This window comes from Macaca thibetana, chromosome 19 (assembly GCF_024542745.1).
Source record: "Macaca thibetana thibetana isolate TM-01 chromosome 19, ASM2454274v1, whole genome shotgun sequence".
Classification (NCBI taxonomy): Eukaryota; Metazoa; Chordata; class Mammalia; order Primates; family Cercopithecidae; genus Macaca; species Macaca thibetana.
In genome coordinates, this window is record NC_065596.1 from 9,478,256 (window position 1) to 9,497,589 (window position 19,334).

General features: G+C 49.4%; 1 protein-coding gene across 1 annotated transcript; it reads right to left on the minus strand.

Annotated features, from left to right (window-relative positions):
* Window positions 1–4,861: 4,861 nt before the first annotated feature.
* Window positions 4,862–17,774, minus strand: CCDC105 (coiled-coil domain containing 105). Its single transcript, XM_050769638.1, has 7 exons — window positions 17,085–17,774; window positions 14,371–14,475; window positions 7,497–7,695; window positions 6,622–6,788; window positions 6,430–6,525; window positions 6,216–6,329; window positions 4,862–5,262 (listed from the first exon to the last, which is right to left on the minus strand). Exons 1-7 carry the CDS (start codon window positions 17,652–17,654, stop codon window positions 5,014–5,016), a joined length of 1,500 nt encoding a protein of 499 aa, XP_050625595.1. The 5' UTR covers window positions 17,655–17,774; the 3' UTR covers window positions 4,862–5,013.
* Between the last annotated feature and the right edge of the window lie 1,560 nt (window positions 17,775–19,334).

A 19,334-nucleotide genomic window follows, 5' to 3' on the forward strand; every position in this document is an offset into this window, starting at 1 on the left:
ACTAAAAATACAAAAAATTAACTGGGCATAGTGGCAGGTGCCTGTAAGCCCAGTTACTCGGGAGGCTGAGGCAGGAGAATCTCTTGAACCTGGGAGGCGGAGGTTGCAATGAGCCGAGATTGCACCACTGCACTCCATCCTGGGCAACAGAGCGAGACTCCATCTCAGGAAAAAAAAAAAAAAATAGAAATTACAATAAAAATATTTTTTGTGGGCTCTCTCATTAGTGTTTACTATGCCCAATGCGGAAGTCAGCCCTGGGAAACTGGCAACAGCAATGCCGGTTTCAAACATTGGCGTGCATTGGACTTTCCTAGAAAGCTCATGAGCAATGTGGATTGTTGTACTTTGCCTTCTGAGATTCCGATTCCGTAAGTCAGGAGTGTGACCCTGGAACCCGGTGCATGTAGGTGTTCTCATGCAGGTGATACCTGATCATTGTTTGAGGGGCATGGGAGGACTTTTTTTTTTTTTTTTAGATAGGGTCTTGCTCTGCCACCCAGGCTGGAGTGCAGTGGTGTGACCACAGCTCACTGCAGCTTCAGACTCCTGGGCTCAAGCAATCCTGTTGCCTCAGCCTCCCAAGTAGCTGGGACTATAGGCATGGGCCACCATGCCCAGCTAATTTTGTAAACGTTTTTTTGTAGAGATGAGGGCTTCGCTGTGCTTTCCAGGCTTGTCTCAACTTTCCCGGCTCAAGCAATCCTTCCACCTCAGCCTCCCAAAGTGCTGAGGTTACAGGTGTGAGCCACTGTGTCCAGCCAGGAGGACTTTTGGGGGTAAGGGGACTCCCTACAGTTCCTACAGTTTTATTTTATTTTTTATTTTATTTTATTTTATTTTATTTTATTTTATTTTATATTTTATTTATTTTATTTTATTTTTTATTGTATTTTATTTTATGTTATTTATTTTTTGAGACGGAGTCTTGCTCTGTTGGCCATGCTGGAGTGCAGTGGTGTGATCTCGGCTCACTGCCACCTCTGCCTCCTGGGTTCAAGTGATTCTCCTTCTGCCTCAACTTCCTGAGTAGTTGGGACTACAGGTATGCCACCATGTGTGGCTAATTTTTGCATTTTTTAAAGTAAAGACAGGGTTTCGCCATGCTGGCTAGGCTGGTCTTGAACTCCTGACCTCAAATGATCTGCCTGTCTCAACCTCCTAAAGTGCTGGGATTACAGGCGTGAGCTACCACGCCTGCCCTGCCTACAGCTTTTACAGCCCACACTTAGCCCCTTACTTGCTTGGCGGTGGCATTTACGCATTTTGTGCTGCTTTGAGCCTATTTCTTCATCTCTAAGGTTGGGATGATGACACAAACCTCATGGTGTCACGGAGAAGCTTGCTGGGTACTCAGGACTCACATCTGGGGCAGCTGCTGAAATCTCAGCTCTGAGGCAATGGGGGGAATTGTGCAAATGCTGTTTGGGGACATTGTGTGAGCTGAGGTCACAAACTGGGGTGGTGTCAGCAAGGATGAGGGTGGCAGGCTGTAAACCCCAGGGCAAGACATTGCTTGCGAGGGGAGTATTTGCATCCTATGCAAGATTTCTGGGCATCAGGATGGATAAAGGTGAGGGTAAAGGGATAATTCCCGGCCCCAGGAAGGACCTGCATGAGGGTCAAAAGCCAGCAGGATGGTTCGGCCCATAGGGGACACTGGCCAATGGACAGAGAGGTGGGTAGGGGCATTTCCCAGCGTCTACACTGCAGCATCACAGAGTTAGATATTCCCCATCTGCTAACAGCCCTTTCCCTTGAGACCCACAGGTGGGAAAGGCTCCCCGCAATCACCGCCATGTGGCTATCATGCTAGCTATCCTTTGAGGTTTCCCTACTCGCAGCTCGCACCTTTGCAAACACAGCTAATTCCTGTCATTTACAGTAATGGTCTATAAAGCCACCACGCACCCTCAATCCGGGAATGCTGAACCATGGCTCATGGGGAAACACAGGGTTGGATTTCTGTGAGCCTCTGGTCACAGCCCTTTTGTCAACGAATCAAGACATAAACTTGTTTTGTGTGTTTCTATTTAAAAAGACTTTATTTGGCCAGGTGCGGTGGCTCATGCCTGTAATCCCAGCACTTTGGGAGGCTGAGGGAGGTGCTCAGCAGTTCATTTGAGGTCAGAAGTTCGAGACCATCCTAGCCAACATAGTGAACTCCCCCGCTTTACTAAAAATACAAAAATTAGCTGGGCATGGTGGTGCGTGTCTAATTCCAGCTACTCGGGAAGCTGAGGCAGGAGAATCGCCTGAACACAGGAGGTGGAGGTTGCAGTGAGCCAAGATTGCACCACTGCACTCCAGCCTGGGCACAAAGAGTGAGACTCTGTCTCAAAAAAAAAAAAAAAAAAAAAAAAAGACACCTTATATAATATATGTGATGGATTCATGCACACGGAAGTCACGGCCACAGCACTGTAATGCATGCCTGAATGAAGCTTATCTAACACATGTATTTTTTCCCCTAAGACACATTTCAGCCTTCTTGTGCTCAGGGACGGCAGACAGCACTTCAGCACGATCCCCTGGAAGTCATTTTAAATAGCAAAAATCACCAACGAAATACACAAAAATGCAAAAAAAAAAAAAAAAAAAGAGAGAGATGCTAAATAGGCTGCAACAAGGACACTTGTTTACGGTAAGAGAACTGGCACAAAAAGGCAGCAGCATCTTGTTTGACCTCAGAGGGGCAATGTGCACATCAGGTGGCTAAAAAACATTTTCATGGCTCTGTGCAAATGATCGTGAAAGCACTACAAGTACTGATTTTGAAGTGACAAATACATTTCGGTAAGTGAATTAGCAAGTGAATTGGGGGATAATGAGCATCAACTACTGTGGTCTCTTTCTTAAACTTCTTTCTCTCTCTCTCTCTCTCTCTCTCTCTTTCTCTCTCTCTCTCTCTCTCTCTCTCTCGATAGAGTCTCACTCTGTCACCCAGGCTGGAGTGCAGTGGAGAAATCTCAGCTCACTACAACCTCCACCTCCAGGGTTCAAACGATTCTCCTACCTCAGTAGCTGGGACTACAGGCGCCCACCATCACGCCTGGCTAGTTTTTGTATTTTTAGTAGAGACAGAGTTTCACCATGTTGGCCAGGCTGGTCTCGAACTCCTGACCTCAAATGATCTGCCCGCCTCGGCCTCCCAAAGTACTGGGATTACAGGCATGAGCCACCACATCCGGCCCTTAAACTTCTTTCAAATGGAGTGTGCTGTTTCTTGTTGATATCCTGACTGGTACTGGGAAGAAATGCTTGAAGAAGAACAGTTTATGTGGAAGTCTGAGCCCCAGAGAGACTGGGGGCCTGTAACCCCGAAGCTGTAGAGTCCGTCTTGACATAAGGGAGCTGGCTGTGATCCACCATGCTTCTGAGTCAACCCAATGGAGCTGAGCCCCAGCTGAACTCCTACCCAGTTCTGTCATCCTGGGCAGATGGCTCTCTTTTTGCCCATGCATTTTTCTCTCCGACGGCCATAATTTACCCAATCTCCATTCTGCTGTTTTGGGGACTCATTCAGATCCTGGTCGCTGCTTGAGATGCGGAGCATGACAGGTTCAAATCCTGCTTTACCCATCTCTGACTGTGTAACCCGGGAAAAATGAGAAGAAAAATGAGCTTCCTTTTCTTCTCTGCAAAATGTTGGTGCTTGAGTCCATACGACTGGCTGGCTTTGCCTAAAAGATACCAACATTTGTGAGGTCCATTCTTGGCATAGGCACTGTGAGCTCCACGATGGAGGGACACATCCTCGCTGTATCCCTGGCATTTCACAACGCCTCTGACACAGAGCAGTTGCTTAGGAGATATCTGTGCCTGTAATGCACGTTCCTTCTGTATGTGTGCAACCCCCTGGATCTTCCTGTGAAGAGCAGATAAGAATCATAGCTCAACGTGAGGGGTCCTGCGATGGCAGGGTGTCCAAGAGGCTACCGGAATACCTAGAAGGACCTGAACCAGAGGCACACCCAGATGGATGACGTTAGCTGCACCGGATCAACGTGTGACCTCCCTGAGGGTGGGGACTACATCAGCCCTGCTCACTGCTTTATTCTCAGTGCTGGGCTCAGGACCAGACACGGCATGGGGTAGGACAGAGCAGAGCTCCTAGAAGTTCCACTTAGAGTGCAGGCTCTTGAGTCTGGAATGAAAATTCCAGCTTTGCTACTTCCTGTGTGACCTTGGGCAAGCTGCACAGCCTCTCTGTGCCTGTTTCTTCAACAGTAAAATGGAGATGCCAATAATAACAGCTCGGGTGCCTTGAGGATATACTATGCAACCACCATGCTACAGGGCTTTCATGCATGAACTCATCTGTCCTCACAGCCACCATTTTTTTTTTTTTTTTTTTTTTGACACAGAGTCTCGCTCTTGTCACCCAGGCTGGAGTGCAGTGGCTTGATCTCAGCTCACTGCAACCTCCACCTCCTGGGTTCAAGCGATTCTCCTGTCTCAGCCTCCCTAGTAGCTGGGATTCCACGTGCACACCATCAGGCCGGGCTAATTTTTGTATTGTTAGTAGAGATGTTAGCCAGGCTGGTCTCGAACTCCTGACCTCAGGTGATCTGCCTGCTTCGGCCTTCCAAAGTGCTGGGATTACAGGCGTGAGCCACCGCGCCCCGCCTACAACCACCATTTGAAGTGGGTGCTGTCAGGCTCCTCATTTTACAGATTGGAGAGACCAAGGCCAGAGAGGGACAGTGACTTGCCCAAGGCCACATAGCTTGAAACTGAGAAGGTGGGATTTAAATCCCAGCCATCTGGCACCCAAATCCATTCTGTTAACTACCAGGATATGCTGCTATAACGTGTCCTAGGGTAAGTGGTTGACATACAGTAGGTGCCTAATACATGATAATTATTGTTATTTTTAATTATAATTCTCCTAGAGGGCACTTGGAGGGAGGGTGCATCAGGGGAGAGAGAGGGCCCCATGGGGCTGTGTCTGCTCTCTGAGGTCCCAGCCAGTATCCAACCAGCCAGCTGGGGCGGGGGACGCTGGGGTCACTAGGGGTCGGTGCTGCTCTTCCTGCGCGGCGGCGGCGTGCGCGGGTCCCAGTCATTAACCAGGCGCTGCGCCTGCTCGTAGCACACGTGCGGTTGCCGCTGGCGCAGGCGCAGGCGCACCACACTGCCGTCCACCTCATGTCCGATGGTTTTGCAGTTGAGGCCCCAGGTGAGGTTCTTGTGCGTGGCGAGCAGCTCGTCCAGGTTCTTTTCCAGGTGCGTGATGTGGCGCTGCAGCTTGTCGGTGCCCTGGAGAGGGAGCAGGGCAGACCCGTGAGCCAGAGCAGAAGGCAGGCAGCTACCTGGGGTGGGCAGGCACCCCTGCGCCAGGTGTGTGTGTAAGGAACACAGCTGAGGAAGGGAACACAGCTGGGTGGGCCAGGTGCGCCTGAAAAAACAAAAACAAAAACAAAACAAAAAACCGTGACAGGGCAGGCTGGCAGGCTAAGGGAGGGGAATGCATCTAGTCAAGATGTGTAGGAAGGAGCCTCCTTAGGAAGTGGGCTTAATAATAACAGCTCAGGGCCGGACGCGGTGGCTCACACCTGTAATCCCAGCACTTTGGGAGGCTGAGGCGGGCAGATCACCTGAGGTCAGGAGTTCAAGACCAGCCTGGCCAACATAGCAGAACTCTGTCTCTACTAAGAATACAAAAATTAGCTGGGTGTGGTGGCACACACCTGTAAGCCCCAGCTACTAGGGAGGCTGGGGCAGAAGAATGGCTTGAACCCAGGAGAGGAAGGCTGCAGTGAGCAAAGATTGCACCACTGCACTCCAGCCTGGGCGACAGAGTGAGACTCTGTCTCAATAATAATAATAGTAATAACAACAACAACAGCTCGGCTGCTTTAAGGGTATTCTATGGAGGTGCCATGCTACACGCCTTTCATGCATGAACCCATCTGTTCTCACCACCACTATCTGAAGTGAGTGCTGACGTGCTCCTCATTTTACAGGTTAGAGAGACTGAGGCCAGAGTGGGACAGTGAGGGTGTGTGTGAGAGGGGAGGACAGGGGTTGAGGGGACTTATTTGAGCCACGTGTGGGTACTGAAGCCCCCTCCCCTCCCCACTTCGTGGCAGGAGTTGAAGGACAGGCCGACTTGGGTGAGCGGGGAATCATACCTGGTCCAGATGTGCTTGAGGAAGGAGCCTTACCATTGGCGCAGCTGCGCCTACAGGGGTATCGGGGAGGGGGTTTACCTGCGCGAGGCGCGCAGCCTCAGGGAGTTGGGTGCCCACGTGTCTCTGGTACATGCGAACCAGGGGTCTGTCCAGCTTTTCTCCAGTCTCCAGGTAAACTTTCGACAGAGGACCCTGGTGGGGTGCGGGTGCGGTGTGCAAGAGCATTGAAACGCAGTCTCCACCCACCGGCACCCCTGCCTCCACCTCCGAAGGCTCTCACCCCGAACCGTACCTTGATGAGACCGTGGGTGGTGTACATCTCTTGGTTGTATTTCGTACACCGGTGGATAGTTCCCCTCATCAGTCCTAACGTCATAGTTAATCTTTCCTGGGGGCAGGGAAGCGCAGGGGGATAACGCTGGTTCCCAGTCCCCTTCTCCTCCCCTGTCCCGTCCTTGCCCGCAGCCGCAGGTAATGCGCTCACCTTCAGCTCCAAGGTCTCGCTCGCCTTCTGCGCCAGCGAGGCGCACACGCGGTCGCTTATCTGCAGCTGTTGCTCCTGGACGTCCACCACGTTCTTTGCCATTTCCACCAAGGTGTCCTTGGACTCGACCAACAACCGCTTGGCTTCATTTAGCGCCAAGGCGCACTCTGTAAAAGCCCAGGACGCGCTTGGGGGCGCCAAGCCCTCCGTTCCCAGAGTCCCTGTCCCTCTCTCTATTCTCAGGTGGTGGTGGGCCCTGGGCTAGGGGGTTTTATTGAGGGACTGGGTGAAAGCCCAAGGGGCGCGGGGGATAGTGTAAGTAGCGTCTTGGGTTGGTTTCCTTAGAAGCAGAGCCCGTGACCTGTAATCCCAGAACTTTGGAAGGCCCAGGCGGGCAGATCACTTGAGGTCAGGAGTTCGAGACCAGCCTGGCCAACATGGTGAAACCCCCGCCTCTACTAAAAATACAAAAATTAGCCAGGTGTGGTGGCGGGCCCCTGTAATCCCAGCTACTCAGGAGGCCAAGGCAGGAGAATCGCTCGAACCTGGGAGGCGGAGGTTGCAGTGAGTTGAGATTGGGTGATTGCACTCCAGCCTGGGTGACAGAGCATGACTCTATCTCAAAAAAAAAAAAAAAAAAAAAAAAAAAAAAAGGAGCAGAGCCTGTGAATGACTGAGTCCTCAGTGAGTGTGAGCAGGAGAGCACAGGGGGAAAATTGAGTAACAATGTGTGCTTAGCAAGATAGGCTTTCAGTCCTCCCATTGGCTCTAGGGCTATTTCCCAGGAAAGGGACAGCCAAGTAGATGAGGGGCTGCACTGACAGTCAAGGAGATCTGGGTGGGCACCAATACGACCCAGTACAGTGGACTCCTACCTGGGGTATAGGTGCCCACAGGGTCTGGAGGAGGCGTTTTCTGACCCTGCGTGCGTGGGGTGGGGGCCCGGGAGAGGTTCACCCATGAGTGGCGTCCGGCCTGCTCTAGAACCTTGTCCAGAGGCTGGTTCATGAGGTCCACGGCTTGCAGCCGCTCCTTGAGGCAGAAGTTCAGGGTGTCTCGGCAGGAGGCCAGGGTCTGGGTGGAGAAGGGAGGAGGAGAAGGCAGAGTGAGAACTGGGAGGTTGAGGGAAGTGGATGAAAGTGATTTCTCTGCTGCAGGCTTGAGGCTTATAGGCTGTAAAGCATTTCTACCTCTAAACAGAAACTGACCCTCTCATTTTTTCTTTTAAGAGACAAAATCTTGCTCTGTCATCCAGGCTGGAATGCAGTGGTGCCACCATAGCTCACTAAAACCTCAACATCCTGGGCTCAAGAGATCCTCCTGCCTAACCCTCCTGAGTAGCTGGGACTACAGGAGTAAAGCACCATGCCCTGCTAGTTTTAAAACTTTTTGCAGAGAAAGGGTCTGGCTATGTTGTCCAGGCTAGTCTTGAACTCCTGACTTCAAGCTATCCTCCTGCGTTGACCTTCCAAAGTTTTGGAATTACAGGCGTGAGGCAGTGTGCCTAATATTTTTGATACTGGTAAAGGCTTTTACTTATAGATATATATATGTGTGTGTGTGTGTGTGTGTATATGTGTGTGTGTGTATATCCTTTTGAGACACAGTCTTACTCTGTTGCACAGGTGGTAGTGCAGTGGTTCAGTCATAGCTCACTGCAGCCTCAATCTCCTGGGCTCAAGTGATCCTCTTGCTTCAGCCTCCTGAGACAGCTAATTTGTATTTTTTATTTTTTTTTTGTAAAAGCAGGGTCTCACTACGTTGCCTAGGCTGGTCTCAAACTCCTAGGCTCAAACAATCCTCCTGCCTCAGCCTCCCGAAGTTTTAGGATTACAGGTGTGAACCACTGTGCCTGGCCTGGAACTATTTTTTAATTTAATTCATTCCCCCAATGTTCCGGATAAATATTTTCTTTCATGACATCTTTTTTAGGAGAGACATGCCTATGTCTTATGAAAAAAGATTTTTTTCCTCCTTTGACTCACATCACACCACCCCTCAAGGTTTACTTTATTATTTTTACTTAAATTTTTGTTTTTAATTGAATAATAATTGTATATATTTATGGCATGCAATGTGATGCTTTGATTTGTGTATGCAATGTGGAAGGATTGTATCAAGCTAATTAACTTATCCATTTTCTCACATACTTATCTTTTTTTTGTAGTAAGTTCACTTAAAATGTATTCTTTTCCACTTAATTTCCCCAGCTTTATTGAGGTATAATTGACAAATAAAAATTATATTTATTTAAGGTGTACAACTTGATGTTTTGACCTATGAATATACTGTGAAGATACCACTGCATTCAGGCTGGGTGCGGTGGATCATGCCTGTAATTCCAGCACTTTGGGAGGCCAAGGTGGGAGGACCGCTTAAGCCCAGGAGTTCGAGACCAGCCTGGGCCACATGGTGAAACTCCACCTCTACAAAAAATGCAAAAAATTAGCCAGGTGTGGTGATTCACATCTGTAATCCCAGCTACTCAGGAGGCTGAGGTGGGAGGATCACCTGAGCCCAGGAGATTGAGGCTGCAGTAAGCCATGATTGCACCAGTGCACTCTAGCCTGGGCGTGAGACACTGTCTAAAAACAAAAACAAAAACAATCATGAACAGTACAGTTTCCTCAATAGCCATTACAGATAAACACATAGATGAGTGGGTGGTGCTGATAGATATTCCCTTAAATGTGGCTTTTAGAGAAGGGAAGGTGTGTTAAGGTATGGGAACATGGAAATATGAGTCAAAGGTCAGGCAATTCTGCTTACATTTTTCCCAGGTGCTGGGTGTTTACTTGGATGTCAGGTAATCCAGGAAAGTAATATGTGTATATTTTCAGATAGGGTCTCACTCAGTCTCCCAGGCTAGAGTGCAGTGGCGTGATCACAGCTCACAGCAGTCTGGACATCCTGTGCTCAAGTGATCCTCCCACCTCAGCTTCCCAAGTAGCTGGGACACAGACACATGCCACCACACTGGCTAATTTTTTTAAAAAAATTTTGTAGAGATAAGGTCTTACATGCTATGTTGTCCAGGCTGGTCTCAAACTCCTGGGCTCAAGCGATCTACTCACCTTTAGCTCTCAAAGTGCTGGAATTACAGGCATGAGCTGCTGTGCCCAGCTAGAGAAATTCTTAAGACTTTTATTCACGAAGTTGTCTTCTGTTTATGGCACTGTGCATAATAACCAGGTAAAAGTGAGTCTGCTCATTTCCAGACAGATCATGCAATGGTACGATCTTGGCTCACAGCAACCTCCACCTCCCGGGTTCAAAGGATTCTCTTGCTTCGGCCTCATGAGTAGCTAGGATTACAGGCATGTGCCATGATACCCAGCTAATTTTTGTACTTTTTAGTAGAGACAGGGTTTTGCTATGTTGGCCAGGCTGGTCTCAAACTTCTGACCTCAGGTGATCCACCCCCCTCAGCCTCCCAAAGTGCTGGGATATGGATTGGTTCTGAGAAATTGGTTTCCTTTGTCACTTCATTCTTGACCCTTTCCTGTTCTTTTATTTTGAGACAGGGTCTTGCTATGTTGCTCAGGCTGGTCTTGAACTCCTGGGCTCAAGTGATCCTCCTGCCTCAGCATCCCAAAGTATTGGAATTACAGGTGTGAGCCACCACACCCGGCCTCTTGCCAGCTCTTGTTGTTGTTCTTGGGAAGAAGCAATTTCCAAGTTGAAGCTCAGACATCTCCTACCTCCTTACCCAGTTCAGAAGCCTTCAGTGACTCTTTGGGGTTGGGGTGAGGGGAGCGGTAAGAGACAGCAACAGCTTCCCTGTGCTGGGTGTCAATTGCTTGGTTTCTGTGCCTGGCTCTGTTCTGGCACCCTGAGAAAGCAGCCTGTCTCATGCATTTCCCCACTGTAACATGGAGAGCTGGCACTCACTCTACCCACATCTTGATCTTCCTGTGTCACCCCCTTGATTCTCAACTGGCACTCATTTCATCCCCACCTCTAGCCTTGAAGTCTCCCTTCCTCTGCTCTTATCAATATTAAGAGACTGCTATTCTCCGAGTTCCCCCCTCCCACCAGGCTGTATCTCATCTGGACAGCATCCTGCCATTGAAATCTTACTTCCTCCACAATAAAACGAAACATATCGTATTCCTTTGATATTTGCAATTATTTGAGAGTTACATCAAAACAAGTCATTTGCACATGTATACAGCCTTATAAACACTCTCCATCAAGATATACAATATTTCCATCATGCCATACATTTTTCTGGCTCCCCTTTCCTCTCTCCCTCCCTGACCACCTCCAGTAAGATGACTTGGAGATGAGTTTTACCTGTTCTAGTCCTTCCTTTCTTCATTCATTTGTACAGAATCTGGCTCTGTCTCCCGGGCTGGATTGCAGTGGCATGATCCTGGCTCACTGTGGCCTCAAACTCCTGGGCTCAAGAGATCCTCTCAGCTCAGCCTCCTAAATAGCTAGGACTACAGGTGCATGCTAACCATGCCCAGTTATTTTTTAAACATTTTTGTAGAGATGATATCTTGCTATGTTGTGCAAGCTGGCCTCAAATTCCTAACCTCAAACTCCTGGCCTCAAGCAACTCTCCCGCTTGGGCCTCCCAAAGTGCTGGGATAACAGATGTGAGCCACTGCGCCCAGCCGAGTTTTGCCTGTTCTTAAGGAGTTGATAAATTTCCATCCTATGGATGGGTGACCTGTTTTTGTAAGTAAAATTTTATTGAAACACAGCCATGCCCATTTGTGTGGATATCATTTCTGGTTGTTTTCATGGCACACTGGCCAAGGTGAGTAGTTGGGGCAGAAACAACACAGTACACAAGGCAGAAAGCATTTACTAACTGTACCTTAAAGAAAACTCTTGCTGAATCTAAAACTTCACATAAATGGAATCCTATAGGGTGTATACTTTATGTCCAGCTTCTGTCTCTGAACGTGATATCTTTGGGATTTATTGATTGGGTTAAAAAGTGGACTTAAAAAGTCTTTTGTTCATGAACTCAACCATTAATTCAACCCCTACTGATGCCAGGCGATGTGTCAGTTGATGAAAATACAGTGATCAGCAAGACAGCTGTCCAGGCCGGGCGCAGTGGCTCACGCCTGTAATCCTAGCACTTTGGGAGGCCGAGGCAGGAGGATCATGAGGTCAGGAGTTTGAGACCAACCTGGCCAACATGGTGAAACCCCGTCTCTACTAAAAATACAAAAATTAGCCGGGTGTGGTGGCAGGCACCTATAATCCCAGCTACTCGGGAGGCTGAGGCGGGAGAATTGCTTGAACCCAGGAGGCGGTGATTGCAGTGAGCTGAGATCACGCCACGCCACTGCACTCCAGCCTGGGCAATAGAGCAAGACTCCGACTCAAAAAAAAAAAAGGGCCACGGTGCAGTTCAGCACCACGGACAGCGTTCCACCAGCCCCTGAGTCTTCTACCTCGTCCACAGACAAAGCCTTGACCCTCAGCCTGTCCCTTCTTCTCCCCTCCTTCCCACCCTCCAGTCAACACATCCTTGCTGAACTTTGCTACGTGAAATATAATTTAGTACTGAATCTGTCTTCAAGGTCCAATGCTTGTTCAAATGCAGTTTAGCTGAGGAGCCTGCCTGGAGTCAACATGAGCAAGTTGACATATGCAGATAAGATGCAGTGGACTAGAGAAATGGGTATCTAGAGGGGCATGTAGATCAAGAGAGGTGGGCTTTCTATTGTAGTAAAATAGATATAACATGTTGCCATTTTAACCTTGTTAAGTGTACAGTTTAGTGGCATTAAGTGTATTCGTACTGTTGTGCAACCATCATCTCCAATAAGCTGATTTGGAGATTAATTTTACTTGTTCTGTTCCTTCCCTCCTTCCTTCATTCATTTATATAGACTCTTGCTCTGTCTTCCAGGCTGGATTGCAATCCATCTCCAGAACTTTTTCATCTTCCCAAACAGATCTGTACCCATTAAAGAATAACTCTCCTTTTGTTCATTGGTGACAATGGGCCAAGAGAGAAGGAAATGATGATGATGCAGAAGGGTGGAAGGGTGGAATTATAGGATTGACAGAGGAAAAATGAGAGAGGTTCCCTTTGGTGGTTTTCATTAAAATCACTGTAGAGCAAGGAAGGCACAGAGAGAGAGAACTGAAGGAAGAGAAGGTATGAAATCACTTGCCCAGCAGGTCAGCAAGTCTTCTAGAGACTTAAGGCGAGGTCTGTGGGAAAGGTTTGAGTGCCAATTTGAAGTTTGACTTCATGATTTTAAATTGAAACAAATCTGATTGGTGGTATTTTTCTCCAGCAATATTCAGACCAGATCCTGCCAAGCAGCCTGTCTCTGTTTCTATCTACATCTGTCCTTTCCCACCTCTCTCTCTCTCTTTCAGAGACAGGGTCTTCCTCTATCACCCAGGCTGGAGTGCAGAGGTATGATTATGGCTCACTGCAGCCTTGAACTCCTGGACTCAAGCAATCCTTCTCCCTCAGCCTCCTGAACAGGGACTGCAGGCAAGTACAACTGTGCCTGGCTAGTTTTATTTTATTTTAAAATAGAGATGAGGCTTTGCTATGGTGCCCAGGCTGGTCTTGAACTTCTGGCCTCAAGAAGCAATCCTCCTGCCTTTGCCTCCCAAAGTACTGGGATTATGGGCATGATCCGCTTCCCTCTTTATAGCCCTTTGCTCCCACGTCCATCCTCAGGGGCTTCTCCCTTCTCTGCCTCCGACTTCCTGGAAGGATATTTCAGGAATCATTAGATTTAAAGGAATATGACAGCAGCCAGAAGATATGCCCTACTCAAGTTCAGCACCGCGGACAGCGTTTCACCAGCTCCTGAGTCCCCTGCCTCGTCCACACCCTCGTCTCCCAGCCTGTCCCTTCTTCTCCCCTTCTCCCCACTCCCCAGTCAACACAACCTTACTGAACTTTGCTACGTGAAATATAATTTAGTTCTGTATCTGCCTTCAAGGTCCAATGCTTGTTTAAATGTAGTCTAGCTGCGGAGCTCTCTGTATAAAAGCAAGGAAAGTTCAACAGCAGTAAAAGACTTGACAGTTCAATCTCACAATAGGAAATAAAACAAGTCTCCAGCCTGTCTTTTCTTTGAATGCCTCTAGAATGTTAACTCTTCAAGGGCCAGGCTAGTTCTTTCTCAGTCACCATAGATGCCAAGCTCAGTGTCTGGGAAGCAGGTACTAGATTAGTATTTATCAAATGGATGAGTTGAAAGCACACAAGTTGCCAGCAATCCCTAATAGGTCCCAAAGGCCCCCGAAGTCTGGCTGCTCTTTCCCCTTCATTTGCACCCTCATGAAGAAGTTCTCGTTGCAAGCGCAAAGGATGCAGCGAGAGATCAAGTCTGGCTGAAGCTGGAGCACGTGTTAGAGTGCAAAGATCTAGACTCCAGTCACCTGGGCTGAAACCACAGCGCTGCCATTGATGGCTTTGCTTATTAGGTGAGGTCGTCTCTCTCTGAGTCTCAATTTTCCCATCTCTAATGAGGAAATCATAGTTTCTGCTTCACAGGACAGTCTTAACGAGTGGATTCAATGACTGCACAGGGTTTGGTACAGAGTGGGTGTTCATGGTTATTCTGAGACCCAACTTCATCTCCCATGGCCTCACTTTTTCCATTTCACAAAGTGAAATGCAATGAATATCTGGTCAGTGTGGCTTGAAGGAATTGCTATTGTGACAGTCCCCAGGTCAGAGCGATTTGTCCATTAGGCAGACAGGGATCCCCCTCCAGCCCCTGTAAGTTGTCCTCAGGCACCCCTAACCTTGAGTAGGACCTCTGATTTTTCCATATCTTTCTCCATTTTCCTCTTCATGCTTTTCAGCTCCTCTTTCTCCCATGTAAGCATACTGTCAGCTTTGTCAGGGATCTAGAAAACAAGGAAAGAATCCCTCACATCCTTGGGAAAGGGCTGGGAAGAGATTTCTCTTTCCAGGGTGGTAGAAGGTTTGCCAGCCTCATAAACTCTGAGTTTGAAGGATGAAGTTGGGGGTACTCCCATCCTTTGGGTGAGGTGTCTCCCTATTTGAGAAGGTTTGATTTTTTCAGTGGGCTCTCTCATTTGGTTTTTTTTTTTTTTTTTTTTTTTTTTTTGAGACGGAGTCTCGCTCTGTCACCCAGGCTGGAGCGCAGTGGCGCCATCTCGGCTCACTGCAAGCTCCACCTCCCGGGTTCACGCCATTCTCCTGCCTCAGCCTCCCGGTTAGCTGGGACTACAGGCACCTGCCACCGCGCCCGACTAATTTTTTGTATTTTTTAGTAGAGACGGGGTTTCACTGTGTTAGCCAGGATGGTCTCGATCTCCTGACCTCGTGATCCGCCCGCCTCGGCCTTCCAGAGTGCTGGGATTACAGGCGTGAGCCACTGCGCCTGGCTACTTGGAGGGTCTTGCTGTCTGGAGCTTGAGATTGGGGGCTTCTCTCTTTTACAGATAGGAGCCCAGGGGGCTGAGATGAAGGTGTCTCAACTTGGGGGAGGGTTGTTCTCACCCCCTGAGACTGGGAGCTGGGCACCCCTTCCTCAGTGATGGTCTTATCTCCTCTCCCTGGCTACAGGTGGAGGGATCATATCATAGGGATGATGAGGGCTTACCTTTTTGGAGTCTTAATATTTGGATCTGGGGGCTGAAGGTAGGAATCCCATTCTGTGGGTGGGGTCCCATCTCTCCCCCGGGAGGCTGGAATTTTTGTACCTTTTGGGGTGGGGATTTGAGGTTTCACTTGAAGGGGAAGATTCACCGGGACTGGTACTAGAGGTCTCATTCTTTCTCTCTGGATGGGGCCTCAACCTTCGGGCGTGAGGGTTGGGAGTCTGAAGTCTCTATCTGCAGGGAGGACTTCTTCCTTTCACCACAGATGAGGTCTGGGGGCAGGGATTTTCACTTCCTGAAGCCAGGGGAGTTGGGTTTTATTTCACATTCTAGGGAGAGTTTCACCTGGGTTGGGACCAGGGTATCAGCTGCTCTCCTCAGCTGGGAGTTGGAAGAGTGTTTTCACTAGGACTGGGGCACTGAGGGTCTCACACCTATGGAAGGGTCTTACCCTCTGAGCCTGGGATCTAGGTGGATGATTTTATGCTTGGACTGAGGGCTGTGGGTTTTACTTTTTGGGGGGATTTTCATGGAGTCTGAATCAGGGGCTGCACCCTCTCTTCCTGGCTGGGAGATTTGGATAATTTTCTCCTCTGGGGCAGGGAAGCTGAGGATCTCATCTCCTTGGACAGGGCTCACTCTTTGGGTCATGGGGGCTCAGGCATCTCGTCCTGGGCCTGTCTCCATCACCTTTTTTTTGTTTGTTTGTTTTTGAGTCTCACTATCTCCCAGGCTGAAGTGTAGTGGCCCTATCATATTTCACTACAGCCTTGAACTCCTGAGCTCAAACAATCCTCCTGCCTCAGCCTCCCAAGTAGCTGGGACTAGAGGCATGCATCACCATGCCTGGCTATTTTTTTTTTTAAACTTTGGTGCAGACAGGGTCTTGCCGTGTTGTCCAGGCTGACCTCAAACTTCTGGCCTCAAGCAATCCTCCTGCCTTGACCTCCTGAAGTGCTGGGATTACAAGCACAAACTACCACACCTGGCTAATTTTCCTCCAATTTTTTGAGAGATGGGATCTCACTGTGTTGTCCAGGCTGGATTGCAGTTGGTCTGATTATAGCTTACTGCAGCCTCAAACTCTTGGGCTCAAGCAATCCTCCTGCCTCAGCCTCCAAGTAGCTGGGACCATAAATGCATGCCACCACGCTGGGTCATTAAATTTTTTTTTTTTTTTTTTTTTTTGTAGAGACAGGGTCTCACTATGTTGCTCAGGCTGGTCTCCAACTCCTGGACTCAAGTGATCCTCCTGCCGTGGCCTCCCAAAATGCTGGGATTACAGGTGTGCACCACCACCCCCAGCTAACTTTTCAAATTTTTTGGTAGAGACAAGTTCTCACTTGTCACCCAGGCTGGAGTACAGTGGTGCCGTCGTAGTTCACTGCAACCTGGAAGGCCTGGCCTCAAGCAATCCTCCCACCTAGGCCTCCCAAACTGCTGGGAATACAGGCGTGAGCTACTGCACCCGGCCCTCAACTTCTTTGCCCTTATTCACCAGAGTTGGGTGTTCTCTCTATGCAAAGATTTTAAAAAAAAAATTTTTTTGAGATGGAGTTTTGCTCTTGTTGCCCAGGCTAGAGTGCAATGGCGTGATCTCGGCTCACTGCAACCTCTGCCTCCCGGGTTCAAGTGATTCTCCTGCCTCAGCCTCCCAAGTAGCTGAGATTACAGGCATGCGCCAGTAGGCCCGGCTAATTTTGTATTTTTAGTAGAGACGGGGGTTTCATCATGTTGGTCAGGCTGGTCCCGAACTGCTGACCTCAGGTGATCCATCAGCCTCGCCCTCCGAAAGTATGGAAAGGATTTTTCCGGGGCTGAACACTGCATAACGAAGGCCTCAGTCTTTGCAATTAGGCTGGGGTTGGGGGCGGGGAGGAGGGTCCCACCTTCTCAGACTTGGGCCTGTAGCCCCGCAGCTTGACACTCTGCTCGTTAATAAGCAGGCCCTTGCGCACTTCGCTGAGCCTGTGGTCGGTGACCTCGCGCTGGCGCAGCAGCTGTCGCACCCGCCCGTTAATCTGGTGCTGCGCGCGGCCGAGGCGGGCGGCGGTGAGGCGCGCTCCACGCGCGTGCGCGTGCACCACCTCGGTGGTCTGCAGGGCGCGCGCTTTGCGGTGCAATGGTAGCGGCAGGCGGGCGTACCAGGCGGGCGGCTTCATCTTGCCCTTCCACAGCGTGACGCCCTCGCCTGGCGGCGGCTTCTCCACGGTGCTGCCGCCTTTGAGCATCTCCACGCGGAAGCGCCAGGGCTGGATGTAGGCGGCGCGGCCGAGGTGGTGCGCCAAGTTCGGGTCCAGCACGCTGTCCTTGGGCTGCCACATGGTCACCGCCTCCTGCCCGCAGCGATCCGTCAGTATGTGCGCGGTTCTCGACAGGCCCTGAGCTGCCTCGCGCCATGCTGGGGCCCCAATGCGTGTGTCCTGGCTGCGCTCTACCGGGGGTGCCAACACGCGCATGGTCCCTGCTTGGTCCCTCGGCCTGGCTGGGAACCCCCAGGCGGATCAGAAGGGACCCCAAAGACACACAACTCTTTCCTGGCCTGTGGAGACAGTGTACTGAGAGCGCCCGTCACCATAGCGATGGGCGCAACAAGGAAGGTGGAATTCCAGAGGTGGGGGGGAGGAGTAGGATGGAATCTTTGCTTTGGAACTTGGCCTAAGTGCGTTGGCATCCTGACTCCTTGAGAAAGAGCCCGTCTGGCGTCCCTCTCGCCGTTGTTTCCAGCAACGTGGCCCTTCTTCCAGCTTTAGGATGTCCTAAGCCCTTCCAGCTGTCCAGGTCACACTCTGTCACATGTCGGTAAGCATGGAAGAAGGGCCATGCTTCTCACCAGGCATTCCTCTCGCTGTTACCTTCCAGCACGTAGCCTGTCTTTCAGCTTCAGGATGTCGTAAGCGCTTTCCCACTTGGAAGCTTGGGACTTGCTGTTCCCACTGGTAGAATTCTCCCATGGCTGGCCACTTTGCAGTCTTCAGCTTTCTGCTGGCTGGGTTCTTGGTGTTCTTGACTACCCAAAAGTAGCTCTTTTAGTCTTACCTCTCCTCTCCTCTCCTCTCCTCTCCTCTCCTCTCCTCTCCTCTCCTCTCCTCTCCTCTCCTCTCCTCTCCTCTCCTCTCCCTCCCTCCCTCCCTCCCTCCCTCCCTCCCTCCCTCCCTTTCCTTCCTTCCTTCCTTCCTTCCTTCCTTCTTTGCTTCCTTCCTTTCCTTTCTTTTTTCTTTTTTTTGAGACGGAATCTTGCACTGTTGCCTGGGCTGGAGTGCAGTGGTGTGATCTGGGCTCACTGCAGTCTTCACCTCTCAGGTTCAAGAGATTCTCCTGCCTCAGCCTCCTGAGTAGCTGGGCTTACAGGCACCCACCACCATGCCCAGCTAATTTTTTTTTTTTTTTTTTTTTTTTTTTTTTTTTTAGTGGGGACAGGATTTCACCATGTTGACCAGGCTGGTCTCAAACTCCTGACCTCGTGATTCTCCTACTTTGGCCTCCCAAAGTGCTGGCATTACAGGCGAGAGCCACTGCTCCCAGCCTAGTCTTACATTTTCTTTCGTGTCTTCACAGCACTCACCGCTCTCTGAAATTATCTTATTCATTTGTTGGTTTGCTTTATAACTTTTGGGCATCTCCCACTTGCCCTAGAAGAATTAAGAGCCTAAAAAATTTTTTTATTTTTATAGATTTGGGGTACAAGTGCAGTTTTGTTACGTGGATATATTTCATAGTGTTGAAGACTGGGCTTTTAGTGTATCCATCACCCAAATAGTGTACATTGTAGCCAATAGGTAGTACTGTATCCCTCACCCCCTTCTCACCCTCCTACCTATGGGAGCCTCCAATATCTGTTTTCCACTCTGCTTGTCCATGTGTACCCATGGTTTAGCTTCCACTTAGAATTGAGAACATGAGTTTTTTTGACTTTCTATTTCTCAGCCATTTCACTTAGGATAATGGTCTCTAGTTCCATCCATGTTACTGCGGAAGACATGATTTCACTTCACTGTTTTTTATGGCTAAGTATTCCATGGCATATATATGTGATATGTGTCTGCTATATATACAGCACATGCATGTGACATATAAGCTATACATATGCTATCTAGATAGGATATCTATGTGATGTGTATGTTATCTAGATAGCATAT